This window comes from Dromiciops gliroides, chromosome 4 (assembly GCF_019393635.1).
Source record: "Dromiciops gliroides isolate mDroGli1 chromosome 4, mDroGli1.pri, whole genome shotgun sequence".
Taxonomy (NCBI): domain Eukaryota; kingdom Metazoa; phylum Chordata; class Mammalia; order Microbiotheria; family Microbiotheriidae; genus Dromiciops; species Dromiciops gliroides.
Window position 1 is genome coordinate 237,494,179 of NC_057864.1, and position 23,673 is coordinate 237,517,851.

At 41.5% G+C, this 23,673-nt stretch overlaps 2 protein-coding genes across 2 annotated transcripts; one reads left to right on the forward strand and one right to left on the reverse strand.

Annotated features, from left to right (window-relative positions):
• Nucleotides 1–10,303: 10,303 nt before the first annotated feature.
• LOC122753305 (histone H3-like) lies at nucleotides 10,304–17,505 on the forward strand. Its single transcript, XM_044000663.1, has 3 exons — nucleotides 10,304–10,601; nucleotides 13,570–13,598; nucleotides 17,074–17,505. Exons 1-3 carry the CDS (start codon nucleotides 10,316–10,318, stop codon nucleotides 17,503–17,505), a joined length of 747 nt encoding a protein of 248 aa, XP_043856598.1. The 5' UTR covers nucleotides 10,304–10,315.
• Nucleotides 17,506–22,572: 5,067 nt separating this feature from the next.
• LOC122755787 (histone H2B type 2-E-like) lies at nucleotides 22,573–22,991 on the reverse strand. The gene has a single exon (XM_044004619.1). The coding sequence runs from the start codon at nucleotides 22,972–22,974 to the stop codon at nucleotides 22,594–22,596; it is 381 nt and encodes a 126-aa protein (XP_043860554.1). The 5' UTR covers nucleotides 22,975–22,991; the 3' UTR covers nucleotides 22,573–22,593.
• Nucleotides 22,992–23,673: the final 682 nt, after the last annotated feature.

The following is a 23,673-nucleotide window of genomic DNA, read 5'->3' on the forward strand; positions in this document are numbered from 1 at the left end:
TATTTTCCTTATATTTTGTAAACATTTTAAGATTTAAATACACATTATCTATTATATAATTGGTAATCTCATACAAGTAATAAGCTCATACAAGTTATAGCAATACACTATATAAAAAGGTTACCTTTAAATTGATCAGTACTCCGCTTTAGTTTGTATGATTCTCCAAATTTTTAACAAAATAGCCCAATCAAATTCAGTGACCTTTTTGATTTCCTGATGACACAAAATTTTTCCCTTGTTGGTGAGGCCTGTTAAGCTTTAAAAACAAGCCAGAGAACCTTATATAGCAAAGCTGCCTTTAAAAAAATCATAAATATTTTATTATTTTCCAGTTACATATAAAAATAGTTTTCAACATCTGTTTTCACGAGATTTTTGTTCCAAATTTTTCTCCCTCCCTCCTTTCCTTCCCTCCCCCCTCCCTAAGACAGAAAACAATCTTGATGGAGGAGGCTAAAAGGGTTAACAGATAATCTATCAATTGTACCTAAAAAGGGTTAACAGATAACCTATCAATAGTACCTAAAAGGGTTAACAGAGAAACTAAGGTTTGTGTTCGTACAGTAACCAAGAGAGTTTGTCCCTATCAACCCTCACTATCAATAGAAACAGTAACTAGGGACCATTAATAGCCATTAATATTTCTTGATGACAGGACACCTAGAAGCCAGATTTTAAGTAAAGAGATACCATCAACACTGAGACCCTCTGGCTTTGGCAAGTTTAAGCATGTCTTTAGGAGTATGCTCAGAAAAGGCCAAATTTGTCCTTAAATTTACCTTATGGCTGTAAACCCCCAAAACACACCTGGGGTTGGCTTAAGCCCCCAGGAAGTCCAAATTAGGATAATACCTCCCAAGAGCCTCCCACAAGGAGGAGACTAAAATAATGAAGAGATGATAACCATTTTCATTCCCCCATTTGAGAGACACCTCCATGGTTCTCTCCTTGTGGTCACTCACAGTAATGCAATAAAACTTGGGAAACAGTCACCAAATCTTGTAATTCTTTGGGATGCCTCACGATCACTCTGATCAATTAAAACCACCCACCACATCAATCTGATATAGGTTATATATGTACAATCACATTAAACATATTTCTGCATTAGTCATGTTGTGAAAGAAGAATCAGAAAAATAGGGAAAAACCTCAAAAAACAGAAAAACAAAAAACAAAAAAGTAGAAACAGTATGGTTTAATCTGCATTTAGAATCCACAGAGCTTTTTTCTGGATGTGAAGAACATTTTCCATCATGAGTTCTTTGGAATTGTTTTGGATCATTGCACTGCTGAAAAGAGCCAAGTCTATTACAGTTGATCATCACACAATATTGCTGCTACTGTGCAGAGTGCCGTAGCCTTTTAGGTATATTTCCAAATGGCTCTCCAGAACGAGTGGATCAGTTCACAACTCCACCAACAATGTGTTCCATTTTTCCCACAGCTTCTCCAATTTTTATTGTTTTCCTTTTTTGTCATATTAGCCAATTGGAAAGCTATGAAGTGGTACCTCAGAGTTGTTTTAATTTGCATTTCTCTAATCAATAGTAATTTAAGCATTTTTTCTATGGCAATAGATAGCTTTGATTTCTTCATCTGAAAACTGCCTATTCATATCCTTTGATCATTTCTCAATTGGGGAATGACTTGCATTCTTATAAATTTGATTTAGGTCCCTATATATTTTAGAAATGAGGCTTTTATCAGAAACACTGGCTGTAAAAATTAAAACTGCCTTTCTATAGTCACTGTAATGGCCTTTTTTTTCTAGTTGGAAAATCTTTAAATTAGTATTTTAATACCACATTCAGTTTCTAAGTAGTTTGCAAGGTATGGTCAGAGAAGCAAGTTTCTTTCTGCTCTTTATCAAACAATTAATCAAAACTTTTCCATGCACACAATTACATTTTCAACACAAGTAAGAGACAATCCCACATCAGACAGACACAGACACATGAGATGCGGTCTCACATCAGACACATAGACACATGAAACACAATCCCAATTTTAATTTCCTTGAAGTTTCCTTTCTCAGTCCTTCTCCCACCCCCTACTCCTTTCTCAGGGAAGAGAAGGGAGAGAGAAGGGGAGAAAGAGAAAACTTTCTTTGCCTTTTAACTTTTTTTTAAGATAACCTGATTTAACCTAATTTAGACTGGTCAAAGGAGCTCCAATAGGCAGATTTAATTTGCCATTATCTTTAGTCAGTTTGTAATGGGAGTCCTAGTAGGCCTGGGTCTAGTTAGAGGACACGCTGATGCTGTGGCAGCCCTAATAGGCCTGGCGTACCCAAGGCGGTTACCTTTTCCCCTAGGGGTGTGTTTTTGGTGTTTAAATGTCATAAGGTGAATCTAAGGACACATTTGGTCTTTCTGTGCAAGGTCATAAAGACATGCTTAAACTTGTCAGAGCCAGAAGGTCTCTCCATTTATGTCTTTACTTTAAGGTCTGGTTTCTAGGTGCAGTTTCTGTTTCCTGTCATCTAGGAATGCCAGTTTAGACATTCCAGTTATTTATGGCTAGTTAGGGTTTCTGGCTTCTGTTTCCCTAGGCTTCCATTGATTGTGTTGGTTGATAAAGCCTGGTAACAGTTGATAAGAATTCAAGCTTTGTTAAAAGCACCAACCCTAGATTCAGGAGGACTTGAGTTCAAATATTGGCTTCAGACACTTGACACTTACTAGCTGTGTGACCCTGGGCAAGTCACTTAACCCTCATTGCCCCACCAAAAAAAAAGTTATGTTAACCCATTTTTAGGTACTGTTGATTAGAGTCAGGTTATCTGTTAACAGTTTTTAGCTTCCTCCATTAGGTCCAGTTAAAGGACACTGAGAGAAATAATATGGTTGATCAGCTAGGGTCAGTTAGAGGCTACTCTTCCTTTGGAAAAGCAAAGCAGTTAGTCAACCAGAGAGTTAATCAGACACATCGAGGGTACTCAGAAATTAGGCGCCTTGAAATTCATAGCAGAAGTCTAATAGGAACCCAGATGTTCTTATTAAGTGACTAGGACCAGGTAGTGATGATAACCTCATGGCCTCCAACTGTACTCCCCAATAGCTATAACTTTCCAGTTTCAAGACTCCCTCAATTCCCTTATAAAAACATTGTCTTTTCTCTGGTTGAGGAGGAACATGTCATAAATCTGCTCCTCCCCAGGAGTTGAAGTTTAGACTTCCTGCCATATCCCCTTGTGCCAAATATATATATATTTTTAACTCTGATTGGATCCTGTGTGAGTAATTCTTTGATAAAAGGATATCTAAGATCCAGTTGTCTCATGACAAGTTCTTTTTTTTTTGCAACAAACATTTATTTTATTTTTTCCAATTACATGTAAAGGTAGTTTTCAACATTCATTTTCATAAGATTTAGAATTCCAAATTTTTCTCCCTCCCTCCCTTTCCTCCCCTCTCCCCAAGACAGCAACCAATCGGATATAGATTCTATATGTACAATCCACAAGTGCTCTTTGTTTTTTTTCTTAGTCTATGTTCAATCAATATCAGTTATTTCTCTGGGAGTGGATAGTATGCTTCATTATTAGTCCCTTGGGATTATCTTGGATCATTGTATTGCTGAGAGTACTTAATTCATTCACAATTGCTCATAGAACAATACTGCTGTCACTGTGCACAATGTCCTCCCAGTTCTGTTCACTTTGATGTGGGATGGAATTTAGGGTCAAATCGATCATCAATCATCCCCCCAAAATTACAAGACTCAGTTTCCCAAGTTTTATTGCAATACTGTGAGTAAGCACAGGGAGAGAACTAAGAAAAAGGTGGAAAGGTATCTCTCGAATAAGGAAAGAAAATAGTTATATTTATAGTATGGATAAATTGATTATCAGTCTGTTTGGGACAAACTGCCTCAGTTTATCCAAATAACTCAAGGAGACCACCAAGTCAAGCAGAGACAGATTTATTACATCCTCATGAGGACAGGCAAAACCCAATTACACATTGAAGTCTTGCAAAGATATGCCCAATCCTCTAGGTTTTTATAGTAATCTTGAAAAGGACTGTCCCCATGTACACCTAGGGTGGATGAGCTCACAATCTAACATCCAATCCTGTCTCACCCAAGATGCGTACCCAGATTGTGATCCATGTATGGAGACATGTCCAAGAACAAAGGGGAGAAGGGGAAGGGGTACAAGTCTGAGGAATGTCAAAGAAAGAGGGAGGCAGAAATTACTCCCTTATCTGACTGCAATTTATCATGACAGGGACTGGGTTTCTGACATGTGAGAGGGGAGTTTTTTATTACAGGCCATAAACTAAGGTGTAGCTGGCATGTGGGAACTAAGCAGAAGTAAAGTAAATAGTGCTAATTGGTAGAACTGTGACAAGTAATAAAACTTACTGGGGGACTGGATATCTCCCCGACCCCATCCTCAAAGTTTACAGAACTGTCCCAAGTCCATTATCTCAACAATAAAACTTAAAGGAGACAGTGAGAATTTGACAAGCAATTAACTTTTAGGCAAAGCGAGAGTCTAGCTATTCTGGGGCGGGGCTAGGTATCTTTCATACTCCATCCTCAGAGTTTAATCTGACTCAAATCCATAATTGTCCCACACAAGTCTCATTATAATAATCTCTACCTTAGGTAAGTACAAGAGAGGATTTATCCTAATTTGGAGTTCCTGGGGGTTTGAGTAAACCCCTGAGGTGGGTAACTTTTTCCGTGGAGGTGTGTTTTGGGGGTTTACACGTCATAAGGTGAATCTGGGGGACAAATTTGGCCTTTTCTGTGAATGTCACTTTTTGATTCCCATGTCTAGTTTCAAAATATTTTCATTTATCAGTTTGAATTTCTATGCCCTGTCTGTGTATCATTGTTATAGTTAAGGTCTCTGTGACCTGCCTGTGTATGTTCTTGTTATTGGTGCTGATTCATGTGGGACTTGTATTAATGAAGACTCAAACCTTAAGTTATCCATTAACTGGGGTCTGAATCCCTCTTAGAGCTCAGACCTAAATTAGAGCTTGGGTCTTGGGTTTTTCTATTAATCCCTTTTTTGCCTTGTGGAAATTTATTTTGATTTGGGGACCCTACCTTTAGGCTGAGATTAGAAAGCCTTAGGCCCTCAGGGTCTCTCCCCCTCCTCCTAAAGCTCTGTGGGCTATACCAGACTCCAGGTCAGACGGAGATGGGGGGAAAAAAGCCCCCAGCTCCCTCTGACCTGAGCAGAGCTATCTGAAAGATAGCCTGTGCTGAGGCACGTGAAGTGGGTGTTCATCCCACCAGCTGAAGCTCTGGCTGGCGGATTAGCTTGGTCGGTGGGGGCGAAGGAAGCCCCGAGATTTGAGTGGAGAGAAGAAAAGGTATATATAGACCTGGGAGTTAGACTAGAGAGGGGAACGGACTAAGGAAGGAGCGACGACGGACTAGAGGACGGGCTGAGGACGGACTAGATAGACAAGACTCAGGGGTTCAGACAGACAAGAAGAGGTCAAGAGGCGGCTGGGGGGACGGACTAGATAAAGAAGGAGCGAGGACAGACAAGATTAAGGAGGGAGATGGACTAGATAGAAAAGGAGCAAGGACAGACTAGAAAGAAGGGGGGCTGACTAGAAGAGGGCAGACTAGAGGAGACTCGAGAACGGACTAGGAGAGAGGCTGACTAGAGGGGAGCCCGGACAAGGACGGAGGAGAGTTCGGTTCGGAAAAGGAGAGATGGGTCTGACAAGGTTACAGGCCTTAATACAAACCTTTGATTATTTGGTTAAGAGGCTTCTTAATCTTTAGTCTATCAGTTTGGGAGCAGTGTGGTGGAACTTTATAAACGGCCCATATTAAATTAACGAAGTCAGATAGCCAAATAGTCACAAGTCCCCAGTTTAGTCCTCCAGTCAGATTAGCCCCCCAAAATTAGGCTAGTCAATTTAAAATATTTCACAGCCTCCTACATCAACTTCACTATACATCAGTTAATATGAGTCTTTCAAGGTTTTTCTGGAATCATCCTGCTTGTCATTTCTTATAGCACAATAATGTTCCATAACAATCATATACCACAGCTTTTTCAGTCATCCCCCAATTGATGGACATTCTTTTGATTTCCAATTCTTAGCCACCACAAAGAGTTGCTATAAATATTTTTTGTACAATTTCCCCCTTTTCTCTTTTTCACAATTACTATTGTTAACTGTTTCCCTCCATTCTATTCCCTTCCCCATGATATTTACTCTATTATCTATCTGCTTTCACCCAATCCCTCTTGAAAAAGGATTTGCTTCTGACTGTCCCCTCCCCAATCTGCCCTCCCTTCTTTTGCCCCTCCCTCTTTATCCCCCCCCTACTATTTTCCTGCTGGGTTAGATAGATTACTCTACACAATTGAGTGTGTATATTTTTCCCTCCTTGAGCCAATTCTGATGAGATTAAGGTCTTTGAGCCAATTCTGGTGAGTGTTAGACTCACTTACTGCCCAGATTAAATAGATTACTCCACCCAATTGGGTGTGTGTTAATCTCACTTTGAGTCAAATTTGATGAAATTAAGGTCTTTGAGCCTATTCTGATGACTATAAAGTCCATTTACTGCCCTGCTCCTCACCCATCTCTTCCCCCACTCTATAAACCCTTTCTTGTTTCTTTCATATGGGATTTCACCCCCATGTTACCTCTCCCCTTGCCTCTCCCCCAGTGCATTCCTCTCACCCCTCAATTTTACCCTAAAGATGTCATCATGAGGCATCTAGGTGACACTCTTGTGACAAGTTCTAACCATTTTTCACAATGTTTGAGCATATCTATAATGGGATTCAGTCAAATTAGATAATTTGAAATTTCAAAGTCCCAACCTTTTACCCTGAGGAAATTCCTACCTTTCAGAAATAGCTCTTCATAGGACAAGAACTCAAAATAATAGCAAAAGTTGGAGGTTTGAGTTGAAAATTATGTTATGGGCCTGGGGTACCTCAGAAGTTTTCTGGGGGAAATCAAGGAAACTTCTCCTTGAGAAATTAAACCAAAGGACAGACACACCTAAAGAGATAAGCAGCACCAGATCTGCATTGAGTTAGCCCCAGGACCAACATCCTTCAATCCAATCTTCCCCACCCCTTGGGGAGATAAAATTAGGTGTGGCTGCTGCCTTTGTGGCGTGAGGGGGACAGAGATGGCTTGAGAGATCTGAGCTGCCTCTCACCCAACTTCCCCCAGCTACTGATGGAGAAGGTAAAGAGGTTAACAGACCCGAGCTCTAATTTAGATCTGAGCTCCAAGAGGGGCTAATAGATAATTTACAGACCCCAGTTCTGAAAGGGATTAATGGATGATTTAAAACTTGGACCCTCATCAATCCTAGGTTCAGGTTAATTGGTACCTGCATGTCCAGCTCCTATTAATTACTCCCATTAATCACCCCCCCCCCATACACAACAAAAACATAGAGAGGACATAGAGACCCTAACTGATAAATGCTAATACCCAGAAAGGGATCAAAAACACAAAGATATTCTGTTCTTGGCAAGTTGAGGTATATTTTTTATGAACATGAGCAGAAAAGGCCAAGTTTGTCCCCAGATTTGCCTTATGACAGTTAAACCCCCAAAACACACCTCCACAGAAAAAGGTACCCACCTCGGGGATTGGCTTAGGACCCCAGGAAATTCAAATTAGGATAAACCCTCCCCTGTACCTCCCTAAGGTTGAGATTATTATAATGAGACTGATAATCAATTTATCTATACTATAAACAAAGTTGTCTTCTCTTTCCCTGTTCGAGAGATACCTTTCTATTTTTTTGGTACTCTCCCTTGTGGTCAACAGTCTTTCAATAAAACCTGGGAAACTGAGTCACTGAATCTTGTAATTCTTTGAGACCCCTCAGTATCACTTTAATTCCATCCCATATCACCACCTCCAGTGGGGGATGGTCCTCCCAAATAAGGGAACTTTCCACAGTAAGATGATCACCCCATCAGACAACCATCAATCCTCTATAAAAATATATATAGGGGCAGCTAGGTGGTGCAGTGGATAGAGCACTGGCCCTGGAGTCAGGAGTACCTGAGTTCAAATCTGGCCTCAGACACTTAACACACACACTAGCTGTGTGACCCCAGGCAAGTCACTTAACCCCAATTGCCTCACTAAAAAACAAAAACAAACAAACAAACAACAACAAATATATATATATATATATATATATACTGTCTTTTTATTTTTGCGGAGCAATGAGGGTTAAGTGACTTACCCAGGGTCACACAGCTAGTAAGTGTCAAGTGTCTGAGGCCAGCTTTGAACTCGGGTCCTCCTGAATCCAGCTGCTCTATATGCCTGTCTTCTGATCAAGGAGGTATCTTAGAGAATCTTGCCTCTATGCCATGCCTTCTCCCCATGAGGACTTCGCTTTTGGTTTCCTTTCCCTAGTGCCTAAATAAAATATTATTTTAATGTAATTGGATTTGTGAGCAAGAGGGTGTAATTCTTTAAAAAGGAATTTCTAAGGACCCCTACCCCAAACCCCCACCTATTTCCCTCATAACAATTGGAAAGAAATTTTCACCTTGCAAGTCAGAATCCCTAGCTTATCTGGGAGAAAACCTAATTGAGGTACCTGCCCTGAACTATGGGTGAATTTCCAATTTCCAATCAAATCCAAGTCACTGTCACTATTTCTGTAATCAAATTTTGGTTTTTGTACCTGTCTCCTACAAAAAAACATCAGAGAAATTATTTTCCTAACATCTCCTACAGGAAGTGAGGGAAGGGAAGACAGAAACTTGCTTTTGAATAATAAGGCAGCTTCATCTGTTGTGGGAATGCAGTGGGACCCCAAGAAACCCAAAGATTCCAACCCCAAAGGACAAGGGAAAAACAGCTGTCTCCCACCTCAGGGATAAGATGTGGCTGGGCATGACCTTGATATGTTGATAAGCAATAATAAGGCCTGCAAGATGATAATGCAAAATATGGATGGGTGCTATATATCTTCCTGATACCCCATCATTCCAAAATTCCCTCCCCTTTGTTTTGTAAACCTACAAAAGACTCAACTGGGACAGCTTTCTGTAGTGATCCGTCCCCTGGCCATATATTCCTCTCTCCTAATAAATGTTTTTATTTTCAGAGATTCGTGATAAGCCTCCGATTTTGGGGGTGAGCTAGCTCCCCCCAATACATCCAATCTAGGTGGTCCATATATTCATCATAACAAAAGCCTAAGAAGGAAGAAACCATTGAGTCTCGGTGGGCCTCTTGTAAGAGTGTGTGTGTGTGTGTGTGTGTGTGTGTGTGTGTGTGTGTGTCCCCGAGCTCGAGAGTGAGATCGGGTATGGGTAGGGGGGTGTTGCTCTGGATTTGGAAATTTGTAAAGCCCTTTGAGGTAGGCAACGTGGGGGACGGGCGGGGGGAGGAGATGTCAGAGGTGAGTAGAAGGGTCAAAGGGCTACCCTCCTCCAACTCTGAACCATCTTGCCTTACCCTCTCCCCCAACCCCATTCCTCCTTTTTTTTTTTTTTTGGTGAGGCAATTAGGGTTAAGTAACTTGCCCAGGGTCACTTCCTTCATTTTTTTTTTTTTAGTGTGGCAATTGGGGTTAAGTGACTTGCTCAGGGTCACACAGCTAGTGTCAAGTGTCTGAGGTTGGATTTGAACTCAGGTCCTCCTGACTCCAGGGCCGGTGCTCTATCCACTGCGCCACCTAGCTGCCCCCACCTCCTACATTTTTAAAAAAGAAAAGATACGATTGTATGGAGGTGGGAATGAGGGTAGCAGAGGAAGGGTTAAACTGATGACAATCTCGCTATCTCAGAGACCTATTTGAAATCATCCATCAATGTATTCCCTTTTTTTGGTTGTCCTGTTTGTACGCGCAATTCCTAAGTGTTGTGATCAAATGACAACATATTCAGCAAGACAACTTTTTTTTACATTAAAAAAGAAAAAAAAAGGTGGGAGGGTCCTTGAGGGGAGGAATCTACCAATCCCAATCATACACTCCCGCTAGATATTTCAAGAACTGCAACGCAAAGGGCGCAAAACAGAAACTCAAAGGGAATAATGTCGCGACCAGAATCTCCTGGAACCGAACAAGTAAAATAAAATAAAAAATCTGAATAGATTGCCCTAAAGTTTCCTTTTACCTCTGATCAAAGAGCAAGCAACAGGTTAGCCCTGATAGGGTGGAGCTTACTGCTTCTTTCCCCATGGCTCTTTCCCGCCTCCTATCTGCCCCGCCCCCTGGCTTCTTGCCTGTTCTCAAAGAGGTCCGCTATGGGCCGGGCTAGTCTCTATATATACCGTGGTCGCTGGCTGTTGGACATAGAGCTTGCTCTTCTTTTTTTCCTCACCATGTCTGGTCGTGGCAAGGGAGGAAAAGGTCTTGGAAAAGGTGGTGCTAAGCGCCACAGAAAAGTGCTGCGGGATAACATCCAAGGCATTACAAAGCCCGCCATCCGTCGTCTGGCTCGGCGTGGCGGCGTTAAGCGTATTTCAGGGCTTATTTACGAAGAGACTCGAGGAGTCCTTAAAGTCTTCTTGGAGAATGTGATACGCGATGCCGTCACCTACACAGAGCATGCCAAGAGGAAGACCGTCACTGCTATGGATGTCGTGTATGCGCTGAAACGCCAGGGCCGCACGCTCTACGGCTTTGGTGGTTAAGCCTGCTCTCCCGAACACAGTACCACCTGCGCCTACAAAAAAGGCCCTTTTTAGGGCCACCTATCTTGTCACTAAAGAGTTGTACTGTATTTTTGTTCACAAGTGAGCTCAGTTTTCGGGGGGGTCGGGGTCGGCAGTCCTTACTGGTGGGTCCGGGAGAGAGCGGGTTAACGCTTTAAGTCCTCCGAGTAAGTTATAACTGCGTGTGGGGAAGGAAAAGAGCCTAATAGGGCGGTCCGCCTATCCATCGTGAAGCTCGGGCAAATGCTAGCTGGTAGAGTCGATGTAAAACTTAAGCAATTAGCTTTCGGATGGGGGAAGGATTTTGCCTCTCCTGACCAATGGGGTTACGGTTCCGTGGCGGGATAGGACGCCCGACAAACGAGGTCTTGACGTCGGAACCAAGGCGGGACGCCCGCTAGTGGGAAGAGCGTCCCTGCAGTTACTGTTATCCATTCAATTCGATATCAGCTTGCACGATACTCCACGCAGACAAACAAAATGAAAAACAACCCAGCTCAACTAGAGAACCAATTGGCCTGCTGACTTCTTGGTTGACACCCCACGTAAAGATCTTCATGTCCTCGTTTGAAAGGGTTTGGAAGGATGCTTTTGGACTAGATGAATTCCAAGGTTGCTTCTTAGCGGAGGCGCGCGCGCGCACGCACACACACACATATTTTATACTTTGGGGTAAGGATGAATATGTAGCTTTCAGTTAAAGCAGACCAGTCTCACTAAGCACGGGCCACTCCCGGCGCACTTCTTTTCCCTAAAGGGCACTCCTCATCCTAGTCTCTCTTATGCACTCAGACACACAGAGACACAGAGAAGTGGTGCTTTGGGGTTTCAGAATGTATGAAAACGATGGGGGTGAGGCAACAAAACTTGAATCTTTGGGAGTTTAGGTCCATGGTTATTAAGCCCTAAGGATGCATCTTTTCCCTATCTTGAGCCTAATGATGATAACATTCACTTGACACAATGGTTCCCCAATTTAAATTGTGGGTAGTGAAAATTAATGTTCAGTGTAGCCTCTTGATTGTAAATTGGATTCTGAATATTGAATCCAGATATAACTGACTTTATTACATTAGCGGCCCACCATTCCAAGAGAAAATACCCAGAAATTCTCACAAGAAGTGTCCCCTTGCCCCGACAATGCTACAGTCGAACAGGTAGCTGTAGATTGCTGGGAATGTTGAGAGTACAGTCTTATGAAGGTAATGACAGAATCCTCTTGGCTGTTTCCCCACTGTTTTTCCTTGCTCACACTGGCTTTCACCACATGAATTAAATTGTGTAGACCAATGTGATTAGGTTTTGTCCTGCCCTACTCAGTTATACTGTCCTATCACTAGCAGGTTGGAGAAGTACTGCCTAGGCCACCAATGCGAAGGGGCATTGCATGACTTGAAACTTTTTGAATTTGTAAAGCACCTCTGTACATCAGCCCTAGAAACAAGATGGAAAGGGCACACCCTCCCTGGTGTCCTTAACAACTGATACCACAATGAAAGTCTTCAAGGTGTTGACTCTGGCAGGAGTGTGTCTTTTAGTGTAAGTGGGCCCAACTGGACACCTTAGACTCATCAGTACCAAGGAAAAATATTTCTCAGAAGCAGATGAGAGACAGCTACACCCACGACCTACTGTCTAGATGGATGTTAATGTTCCCTTTTGTCCCCACACTTTTTCTTATCCACTGTCTTTTACAGTTTTTAGGGCCCTAGGGCCTTTGATGTGCCTCCTGCTTCCCAATGGTGTGACTGCTCCTGGCCAAGTACCTTTCAAAACTAGGTGGCTGATTTGACCTCTGAACAGGGAGAAGAAAGAAACTCTCTCCTCTCCCATGCAGGAATTGCTGAAATTCAGCCACAGTTTAACTATTTAAAATGCCCGGAGGTGTAACTAATTTCTTCTCTTAGCTAATTGCTTCTTTCTTCACTCAATCAAAGAGATGTTTGGGCCCTAGCTGGCTAGGCCCAAGGAGGTTTAAGGCGAAGTCAGAATACTCCCTGCTTCCCATTGCCATTTCCACACACTTCCCTGGACCTCACTTCTTTTGACATTCACTTTATCCAATTCTTTCCCCAGCACCCTCTTCATGGTATGAAAACATATCTAACTACCACTACAGCAACAACAAAAATAGAGAAAAGGGATAAATTCATGCAGGGTGGGATGTGGTGGTGGGTAGCAGAGAGACTGAAAAGCTGGTCTCTTTACAGTTTGCTTAACATCATTATCAACTTGCAATTGAATTCATTGGATTCTGGGTTGGAGGATTGGTGGAAGATCAGCTGAATTATTTTAAAAGTGGCCTTCTATCTTAAACATTTACTAGCAGTACAGGCTATTCTGATAAGACTAACTACAGAGAAATGTTTCTATAAACCTGCCCGTTATCAAGTCCTTTGACCTAAAGGCTTACACAATTCCATCCATTTCTTTTCTGCCTTTGAATGCTGCTGATTGGCTGTGCTCTCTAAGTGAGCCTAAAAAGCTGGAAGGGGTCAGCTAAGTGGCCCAGTTGATAAAGCACAATCCCTGGATTCAGGAGGACCTGACCTCAAATTCCACCTCAGACACTTGATTCTTACTCGCTCTGTGACTCTGGGCAAGTCACTTAACCCTCACTGCCCCCAAAACAAAACAAAACAAAACAAACAAAAATAACAACAATAATAACAAAACTGAACATCAAAACATGTCCCCTAAGCTGAAGCTGCTCCCAACCTGAGCAGTCTTTCTTCATGCAATAGTAAATTTCTTTTTCTTCTAATCTGGCCATTCATTTTATTTGACCCTCCAGCCATAGAAGCTGAGATTCTTCTCCCTGGGTTCTCCAGAAACCCAGGCTGGGAAGCTCCCACAATCAAAGGCTCTCAACTGGAGAAGTCTGGGGTCACTAAGAGGTGTGGGTTCTTTTTAGCAGTCAGGGATGCTTCCTACATCTTTAAGGAAAAGAGTATGAACGAGTATGAACCTTTCAGGCCTGACTGGCTAGCAGTTATGGACTTTGAGGAAATGCTTAGACTGTGCAAATCTAATGTAAAAGTTCAAGAGTCTCACAATTTTCCAGGATGGAAGGAACTCCAAGGATAGTATGAGAGGCATTGAGTGTTATCATGTCATGCCTTAAGTTTTTGTCAGGCCATGCTTATGAGGGGTTTTTTTGTTTGTTTTAATCAATTCTTTTGTGGTGAAAGTACTTACTGTCTTGTATCTTGAGGAATTTGAATTTTTTTCTTTTAAAGCAGCTCTGATAATTCCCTTTCCACTTCGTTAGTCTGCTTTTGTTATACCTTATGCAAGAGACAAATCTAAGTTTTATTTTAAAAGTTTTTTCCTGAAAGAAATTCAAGTCAAGGAACAATGAGCCAGAGATTTCAAGAAAAGCCTGAGCCTTTCTTTGGAGTTTCAAGCTTTTCCAGGATTGAATCACATGAGTCCAGAGGTGAAGGTCCTTTTATTAGGAGAGGGTACTTCCTGTGCCACAGATGACTCTGAATATAGAGTTATAGTCTAGGAAAATACCTAGGATACAACTTAGGTAACTGAAGTAGGGCCTTTGGGATTCTGTTTTCTGCTACCAAAAAGGAATAGGTGATTTCCAGGAATAGATAGTCAAATGAAAACACAACTTCAGGCTAAGCTGACTGTGGAAAATCAGAAAACAAGGAAAGTAAGAAATAGTTTTTCTCATGTTAATAAAAGGAATGAGGCCTTGTTTCAGGTCTGTAGAAACTGACTGAGAAATCTCTGGTCACATGGGACATTTTCTTCAAAGTAGATCCCTTACCCTAAAAAGAGAAAACACAGAGAATAAAACAACTTGTGGAAGCAAAAAGTTCTTAAATGAATAGAAAACTCAAACTAAGTAATGCATAAGGAAGTTTAGTACTTTAGTCCTAGACTTCTACATGTATAAGCTAATTACCAGCAGTTAAAAATAAAATCACCTATGTGCAAAGACTAGTCTGTACCATAACACAGCAGAAGCATCTAACATTTTATGCACACACAAAATAAAATTTAATCAAATCTCATAAAACTTCTACTACTGTCTGACTCTTTAGCCCATCCTGGAAGTCTCTGAAGCTATGTATTTTACTATTAGGATTTGACATCAAAAAATAGAACTTTGAGTTGGGAGTTGGTGGTGAAAAAGTCACAATTGTGATTTAGGAAAATCATGAGGTTGGAGTGAAGAAAAGAGTTGACTGCATGCACTAGAGTGGTGGCTGTGTCAAAAGAGAAAAGGAGCTGTATTAGAGAGGTGTTACAACATCGAGATCAATAGACTTTGTCAACAGATTTGATATGGGAAGTGAGAGATTATAAGGAGTCCACACTAAGGTTGTGTGTGTGTATGTAGATAAATTCTGTTTTGGCCATGTTGAGTTTATGTTGTTTGTTGTTGTCCTTAGTTCTAGAAGAGGTTCATGACATTGGGTGATGTCATGACTTGCAGTGAATTGGATTTAAGTGAGGGAAGGCCGTGAAAAATCACCAACCTCACTTTCTCCTCCAATGGCAAGATATATATGAGGATGACTGGACTCCAGATGTTTGAGGCAACTGGGGCTAAAGTACTTGCCCAGGGTCACATAGCTTAGTGTCTAAGGTGAGATTTGAACTCAGTTCCTTCCAACTTCAGGGCCAGTGAACTGTACCAACTAGCTGCCCCAATTTTGACTTTAAGGTGTCTATTGGATATCCACTTTCATACATCTAAAAAGTAGTTGGATATGCAAGATTGAAGGTCAGCAGAGTTTGGGGCAGGATAGGTAGATTTGCTAATTATAAGCATAGAGATCTAGTTACATATATGATGAGATTACCAAGTTAAGTAGTGTGTAAGCAAAAGAGAAGAGGGCCTAGGACAACCCTGAGGGACACCTACTAGTGGAGATTGTTATGGAGAGGAGTAGTGGTCAGATAGAGAGGAGGAGCAGATGATAGTAGTGTCTAGAAAAAACTAGAGAGAAGAGAGCACAAATGGATTGCTGGATTATTTTTCCCCTTTCTTATAAATAGCCTCATCTTTCAGCTTTTTAAAAAAATTATTTATTTTGTCTTTCAGCATTTAATGTAAGATATTCAAATTCTGCCTTAGATGCTTGCCAGCTATGTGACCCTAGGTAGATTATTTAGACTCTCTGGCTTTCAGTTTCCTTTTCTGTTATGAGGATCAAGTGAGATGACATATGTAAAGTGTTTCAAAACCTTTTGTTAAAGAATTCCTATCATTATTATCATGGCTATTATTTGCCACAAATATAATGATTACAAATGATTTTTATTTTATCAATAAATATTTGTTACCTCATTTTATTATGTGTAATAAAAGTGTGATGACCGATATTTAAAAATAAAATATGAAATAAGAAAATTAATTGCATATATTGTGAAAATTGGTCAAGGGCACGAATATTCTTTGTTTAAAAAAAAGTTTTGAAAATGATTTAAAGAAAGACCAATTCTCCCTTTTCCCAGATGGAGTTGCAGTTAGTTTCAATGTAAGCCTTGTGTGCTACTGGTTGCTCCACAAAAGCAGCTATTTCTAAATAGATAAAAACCAGAGCTGGGGTTGGTGCAACTGGCTAGAATATTTGTTGCACAAAGCTAACTGAAGGAGAAGCTATGATTCACTTTCTTATGTGGCCATTTTAACCAAAAGGAGAACTTTGGAAAATCTAGCCAGATCCTCCACACTGCCCATTCCAACTGTTTAATGTTGTATGGAAGCGAAATTCACAATGGTATAAATGTTATATTCAGGAAATCACTGTTTCTGATGAATGGGTTACTTGACAAAAGGAAAGAGAGTTTACACAAGTCAAATCTGGTTCGATGTCCATTGAGTTTCTGTGGTGCAGAAAGGATGGTATAGGTAAGGGTAGGGGCAAGGAGGAGCCAAGAACTTAAGAAACTTTGAGTGAGGAAACTGGGAGTATTGTGATTTGTACTTAAAGAATTTGAAGAGAAGAGAAAGAAATATGAAGCAAAGCGGTAAAGCATTTAACCAATCACATTCCAGCGGGCTTTTTCAAAAGCCAAACAAAACTCGAGTAAATATGTATGCGTGTGGGTGCGTACGCATTTTATTGGTGTGTTTAGTTTTTGTGAAAAATAGCAAATATATTTGTGTGTGACAATTGAAGTATAGCTTAAAGGAGCTTAAATTAATGAATGAATGAAAAACTGATAGAGAATCAAGATTCAGAGTAGGAATCAGCATACATCCTGAGAGAAAACAGGCAATGTGAATCGGTTTCCATTCAAATTGTTGGTCTATACAGCGGCTTGTAGGGTTTTCATTTTTAACCAATCAATGCAAGCGCCCGCCTTTCCAACGTTCCAATCAGAGCGAGCTTATGTATATAAAGGAAGGCTGCAGCAGCTGGCGGCATTCGACTTTGGTTCTTTCCTTGGACTAGAAATCGTTTCTTGTATTTCTCATGGCTCGTACTAAGCAAACTGCGCGAAAATCTACCGGCGGTAAGGCGCCTCGCAAACAGTTGGCTACTAAAGCAGCTCGTAAGAGCGCTCCTGCTACCGGCGGCGTAAAGAAGCCTCACCGCTACCGCCCTGGCACCGTGGCGTTGCGAGAGATCCGCCGCTATCAGAAGTCCACCGAGCTGCTGATCCGTAAGCTGCCCTTCCAGCGGCTGGTGCGTGAGATCGCGCAGGACTTCAAGACCGACCTACGCTTCCAGAGTTCGGCCGTGATGGCCTTGCAGGAGGCCAGCGAAGCCTACCTTGTGGGCCTGTTTGAGGACACGAATCTGTGCGCCATCCACGCGAAACGAGTGACGATCATGCCCAAAGATATACAGTTGGCCCGTCGCATCCGAGGGGAAAGAGCTTAATCCCGCTTTGTTCCGAATTATTGGCCAAAGGCTCTTTTCAGAGCCACCCACGTTCTCAGTGAGAGGAGCTGTTAAGTTAACACTAAATTTTGCTTTTATGTTAAAGCTTGCTGCACTGTGAGGTCATAGTCGTTCCCGTCCCTGGTGTTGGGAGAGGAGGTTGCCAGTCATCCTTTATTTCCGGTACTTAGTAAATGGAATTACTTGCCCAGTAATCTTAGAATAGATGTGGAGATTTGGGTGAAAGGATCAGGAAATGTTGAATTTTTATCCAATTAGACCCGAATAAACTGGTTGTGGCTTGGCAAGGTAGTTATTCTCTCGAGTGCCAAATGGGAAAGTAGTTGACCTCGTCACTAACCCCGGGGTTTAGCAGGTTTTAATTAGTGGGAAACGTTCTTAACTGGGAGACACTGAAGAAATTGCAGGGCGGGAACTATGCGACCCCGTCCAACTACTAGGATGCCTTGCTTCTGTTTAATAGTTTAAACACTAATCTAGGAGAATTACTGCCCCCCCAAGAAAATGAGTCCCTGCATTTGCATCTTTCCATTTGGAGTTTAGATTTACCTAGATGAAAGAGAAAATTTAGATAGGCAAGTCACTTAACCCTCTGTTGCCCCACTAAAAAAAAAAAGAACCTAGAAAGACCGTTTTTGGCTCCCTTTTTGTTCTCCCCATTGACTTTTGTGACAAGGACATACCAAATTGACTACTTATCTATAAATTCCATCTTTCACAAACATGATGATATTGAATCAGGAAGTTACACCTGGCTTTATTCCTATTTTTTAATTTTAAATATTTAGGAAATAGGTAATTAAAAAATTAATCTTCCAGTATACTAAAGGTCTTTAGCCTTCTCAGCCCTGGCTTTATTCCTATTTTTTAATTTTAAATATTTAGGAAATAGGTAATTAAAAAATTAATCTTCCAGTATACTAAAGGTCTTTAGCCTTCTCAGCCCTTATGTTAAGTAAATATCTCTTTTAGTTTCATTCCATCCTAATATAATTACTCTGAGAAACTCATCCTGCATTTCTTCTTTCATAGAATAATGGAATGGAAAAAAAATACCCTAATGTATTCCCTCCATTCTTCTAATATACAGGCCTTTATTATCAACCATTAGAGAATTTCTATAATTTACCATCTAACCCCCTGCATTTACCTCCCCAATCCTAACACACATACATTCAAACTTCATATTTATCTTACCACTGCCAGTATAATAATTCTTATGCATAAATTTAGTCATATCAACCTACTAAAAAATCTTCAGTGACTCCTTAGTGCTTAAATAAATTCAGAATAAAATTCAGACCCCTTTACCGTCTAAAATCTGATAGCCCCCTACATTTCTAACCTCTCATATTATTCTTTTCTGACCACCCAACAGTCCAACAAAATTTAACCATAATTTGTCCCCAGTATATATTCTCTGCTTTCCCACTTCAGTGCCTTTACTTAAACTGTTCCCAGTGCCAGGAATGTCCTCACTACCCTACTGATTTCTTATACTTCTTTAAAGTCTAATTAAAATCCAACATAGGAAATGTAAAAAGCCTTCTTGGAAGAGGTGGCGTTTATTTAATATTCCATGGAAATTTTATGGGGGGGGCAACTAGGTGGTGCAGCCCATAGAGCACCAAACCTGAGTTCAAATCCAGCCTCAGACACATGAAACTTACTAGCTGTGTGACCCTGGGCAAATCACTTAACCCCCACTGCCCCACAAAAAAAACAAACAAAACCCACAAAAAAAAAATATATATATATATATATATATGTATGTATGTATACATATATTTTTTTTGGTGGGGCAATGCAAGTTAAGTGACTTGCCCAGGGTCACAAAAAAAACAAACAAAACCCACAAATATATATATAATTTTTTTTGGTAGGGCAATGAGAGTTAAGTGACTTGCCCAGGGTCACACAGCTAGTAAGTGTCAAGTGTCTGAGGCCAGATTTGAACTCAGGTCCTCTTGAATCAAGGGCCGGTGCTTTATCCACTGGGCCACCTAGCTACCCCCAATAAATTAAAAAAAATAAATAAATTTATTGAGAGGGATCATAGCATAGTAGATAGAGTTAGCCCTGGAGTGATGAAGTCCTCAATCCACGTTATACCTCTGGTACTATACAACCCTGAGAAAGTCATTCAAACCCAAGGCAATTCTAAAAATATACATTGTGACAGTCCAGATGATCTGCTTGGTAGAAGGAATTCCCCCACTCCTGATAACAATAAAATCAAAGGTCTCATCCACAAAAAAAGTTTATTGTATTGTAGTTATATTATAACATCTACTAGATATTAAACTCCTCGAGGTCAGAAACTTTCTCTCTGGAGTACCTACCAAATTGTTCTGAACACAGTAGCCACTTAATCTTATCTGAATCTAACTTGAATTTTTAAAAAAGTTCACTGAGGAAATTTATTTCCAGAATAATAATAATAATAATAACCCAAATTTACGTTACACTGTAAAGTTTACATATCACTTTGTATATAACAGTTGAGCACATACCATTGGACTATGTGCTTTGGCTCCATGGGAGATGTAACAGGAATTTTGACCTCTTGTTAAAGGGCATAACTAACCCCATAGACCTCCTTTTCCCTCCCCTTCCAAGACAAGCTGATGTCTCAAAAAAAAAGACTGACCCCTGAGTTCAGAGCACAGAAATCCTCAGAAGCAAGGGCAGGCCTCTTCCCCCTCCCTAGGTCCGGGCCCACTGATTCTCTCCCTACATGTAAATTCTCATTGGATGCTCACAACAGTAAATGTTATAAAGTTGCCCCTTTACTTCAGATAGTTTTTCTTCTAGAAATAGATCTTCAAGTACTTATTTGGGTTCTCACCTGAACAAAACAGGCAAAAAAAATCATTTATAGGATGTAAAGTCTTGCAACCAACAGCTAAAGAAAAAGTGAATATAGATGGAGGGAGGTGGTATTTGTTTTCTTCTTTTTCTGGGAGAAGAGAGACAAGTGGTCTCATAAGACTAGAATCTAGGAAGGTATCTTGTCTTCCAAATTATCTTTTTGTTTGAAACAGATCCTCAGGTTAAATATACTGTAGATGTATATTTCATTACAAATAGTAAAGAAGCCAAAACCAAGGAAGGGGGTCATCTTAGCCACAACTGGCCAGACCAAAAAAGGCGACTGGCTGAGGAAAGCCTCATGTACAGCACAGGCTGTTTGTTATATACAGCCAAATCCTTAGCCTGAAGAATGGCAGGTTCTGAACATCTGGAAGATACTCTCATACTCTGAGACAGGCTCGACCTAGTTCTTCTAAAGATCTCCTTGAGCAGGAGACAGGCAAATACTTTTATAGAGGACTAATGGTGGTCTGATGAGGTGATCATCTGACTGTAGAAAGTTCCCTTATTGGGGGAGGATCATCCCCCACTTGTGGTGACTGGGGGAAGTTGGGTGAGAGGCAGCTCTGATCTCTCAAGCCATTTCTGTCCCTCCCATGCCACAAAGGCAGCAATCACACCTAATCTTATCTCTCAGAGGGGTGGGGGAGACTGGAATGAAGGGTGGTGGTCCTGGAGCTAACTCAGTCCAGATCTGGTGCTGCTTATCTCTTTAGGTGTGTCTGCCTTTTGGTTTAGTTTCTCAAGAAGGTTCCTTGATTTCCCCCAGAAAACTTATGAGGAACTCCAGGCCCATAACATTTGTGTGGACATTAATCCTAAAGTTGAAGGGCTATATATTATTGACTTTAGCGGTTGAGATTACCAAACATTTGTTTAAATGAATTTCATGTATCACCATCACTCAATACAGTGTCTTGCATGAAGACAGTAGCTAAACTGACTGCTTTAAAGGAACATACAAAAACAAAAATACAAGGAAATCTGAAGAAAATAAGTGTTGCTGTCATTGTGTGTCTTTCTCCCCACATACACCACCACCACCCTTCACTGAGCAGAGGTAACCTATAGTGGGTTGTTTACAGCCTATAGGAGGTAACCCTGTGAATTCAATGAATTAGAATCAGAAATCCTTGTTTCTCGATGGTTGTCTACTCGGTTATGGAAGGTGTCTGCTATAGCGGCTAGGACTTCTTGGAGATGAGAGTACCTCTGTCCCTTGTCTGGCTTGCCAGAAAACACGGACTTTGAGGAAAACATTGAAGAGCGAAGGTGAAACAGCTGTTCCGCAGTCCAACCAAATGTTTCATGGGTTGTTTTAAGTATTAATATCTCAGAAGAACGTAATAGTAGTTACAACTTACTGTTTCAAGTTTAACTTTGTCAGTGATGTATTATATCTCTTCTACATGGCAAAATAAATAACTTTCCAACTCTTTTCCCTTTTGAGATAGATCCCCACAACTTCCCACCCCCAAAATGAGCCCAAACCTAGGATTTAAGTGAATCTTCCTGGGACTCTCGAGTGAGTATAAAGAACCAGAGATTTCGACGAAACTGAACCTGACCCCTTTAGGGGGCCAGTCTCCCCAAGGACAGGAACCGAGACTATAATCGCAGGTCTCTCGGACAGGCTTTCCCCTAAGAGTCCCAAACCATAAGCAATTGTATTACATATTGTAGAATTTTGTCATTATATAGTATGCAAGCCTATGAACAATTGGGGAGTTAATCTAAGATCCACCGGACAGAAAGTGCAGCGAGAAAATAGCCTATTAAGTAATTGCTTTAAAACATAAAACGTTAAGTGTAAAGTTGTTGCTTTAAAACAATGCATGAAACGGAAAATACTTATTTGACAACATATATGCGTGCTCAAAGCTCTTATTTTGAGAGGGTGGGTCACACAGCTAGTGTTAAGTGTCTGAGGCCGGATTTGAACTCAGGTCCTCCTGACTCCAGGGCCTGTCCTCTATCCACCGCGCATTGCCTTTTCCTCTATCCTTCAGAGAGGAAGCAGCGCGTTTTGCTAACCCTTGCCTGCCAGTCAAGGCGCCCCCGCCCCCGCAGAAGATAAGAGATAAAGAAGCACACAAACCCAGTCCCAGTGTTAAAGCTCTTGTTTTGAGAGGGTGGGTGGCTCTGAAAAGAGCCCTTGGGGTTGTAGTTGGAAGGCACTAGCTGCCAAGCAGTCTACTTGGAGCTGGTGTACTTGGTGACGGCCTTGGTGCCCTCGGACACGGCGTGCTTAGCCAGCTCGCCGGGCAGCAGCAGGCGCACGGCCGTCTGGATCTCCCGGGACGTGATGGTGGAACGCTTGTTGTAGTGCGCCAGGCGGGAAGCCTCGCCGGCGATGCGCTCGAAGATGTCGTTGACGAAGGAGTTCATGATGCCCATGGCCTTGGAGGAGATGCCCGTGTCGGGGTGGACCTGCTTCAGCACCTTGTACACGTAGATGGAGTAGCTCTCCTTGCGGCTGCGCTTGCGCTTCTTGCCATCCTTCTTCTGCGCCTTGGTCACAGCCTTCTTGGAGCCCTTCTTCGGGGCGGGAGTGGACTTGGCGGGTTCGGGCATCCTGAAGAAAGAAAGCGAACTCCGCAACTCGAGAGAAAAGCGAAGAGACACTGCTTCGTCCCAGTTATCGGCTCTACTTATAGTGCGCGTATTCAAATGAGGGATGACGAAGCTCTACCGTCTGATTGGACGAAGCGTGTTAAGCCGCTTCCCTATGAGGAGGAACAGATGCAAACGACCAGATGCCCGGTTTGCTTTCCAATTGGCTGGTTGCTGGAAAGCGGCTTCGAACCAATCGGACAGTTTCATTTGTATCCTACCCCTTTGTGGTGTTCATCTTGTGGGCTGGAAAGAATTTGAAAAATCCTTTCCAAATTGTTGTCGTTTCACACGTCTGAATCTCTTGGTGGTCATACAGTCATTGATTGATGTGTTATGTAGAATTGCTGGCTGTCGTTTTTACTTATGCTTGAATGTTCAGTGCTTGGTAACCTTAGCTACTATGTGGCATACCAGATTAGAGCAGTGGGCTTGGAATCAGGAAGACTCATCTTCATGAGTTTAAATCTTGCTAAGCTGTGTCACCCTGTTTGCCTCTTCACTGTAAACATCATGCTAAAAAGCATGGGAGCAAGCACACATCCTTGCTTCCATCCACTGGTGACTAGAAAGGTTGGAAAGCATTGTCCATTATTGAGAACCCCTGGAAGCATGCTGTCCTCTAGTACAATAGTGATGAACTTCTCTGGGCAACCAATT

Coding starts and splice junctions, on each gene's coding strand:
- LOC122753305 (XM_044000663.1), top strand. CDS start 10,316: ATGTCTGGTCGTGGCAAGGGAGGAAAAGGTCTTGGAAAAGGTGGTGCT. Junction 10,602..13,569: donor TGCGCTGAAACGCCAGGGCC/GCACGCTCTACG, acceptor TTTAGCAGTCAG/GGATGCTTCCTACATCTTTA. Junction 13,599..17,073: donor CTACATCTTTAAGGAAAAGA/GTATGAACGAGT, acceptor TCCTTGGACTAG/AAATCGTTTCTTGTATTTCT.
- LOC122755787 (XM_044004619.1), bottom strand. CDS start 22,974: ATGCCCGAACCCGCCAAGTCCACTCCCGCCCCGAAGAAGGGCTCCAAG.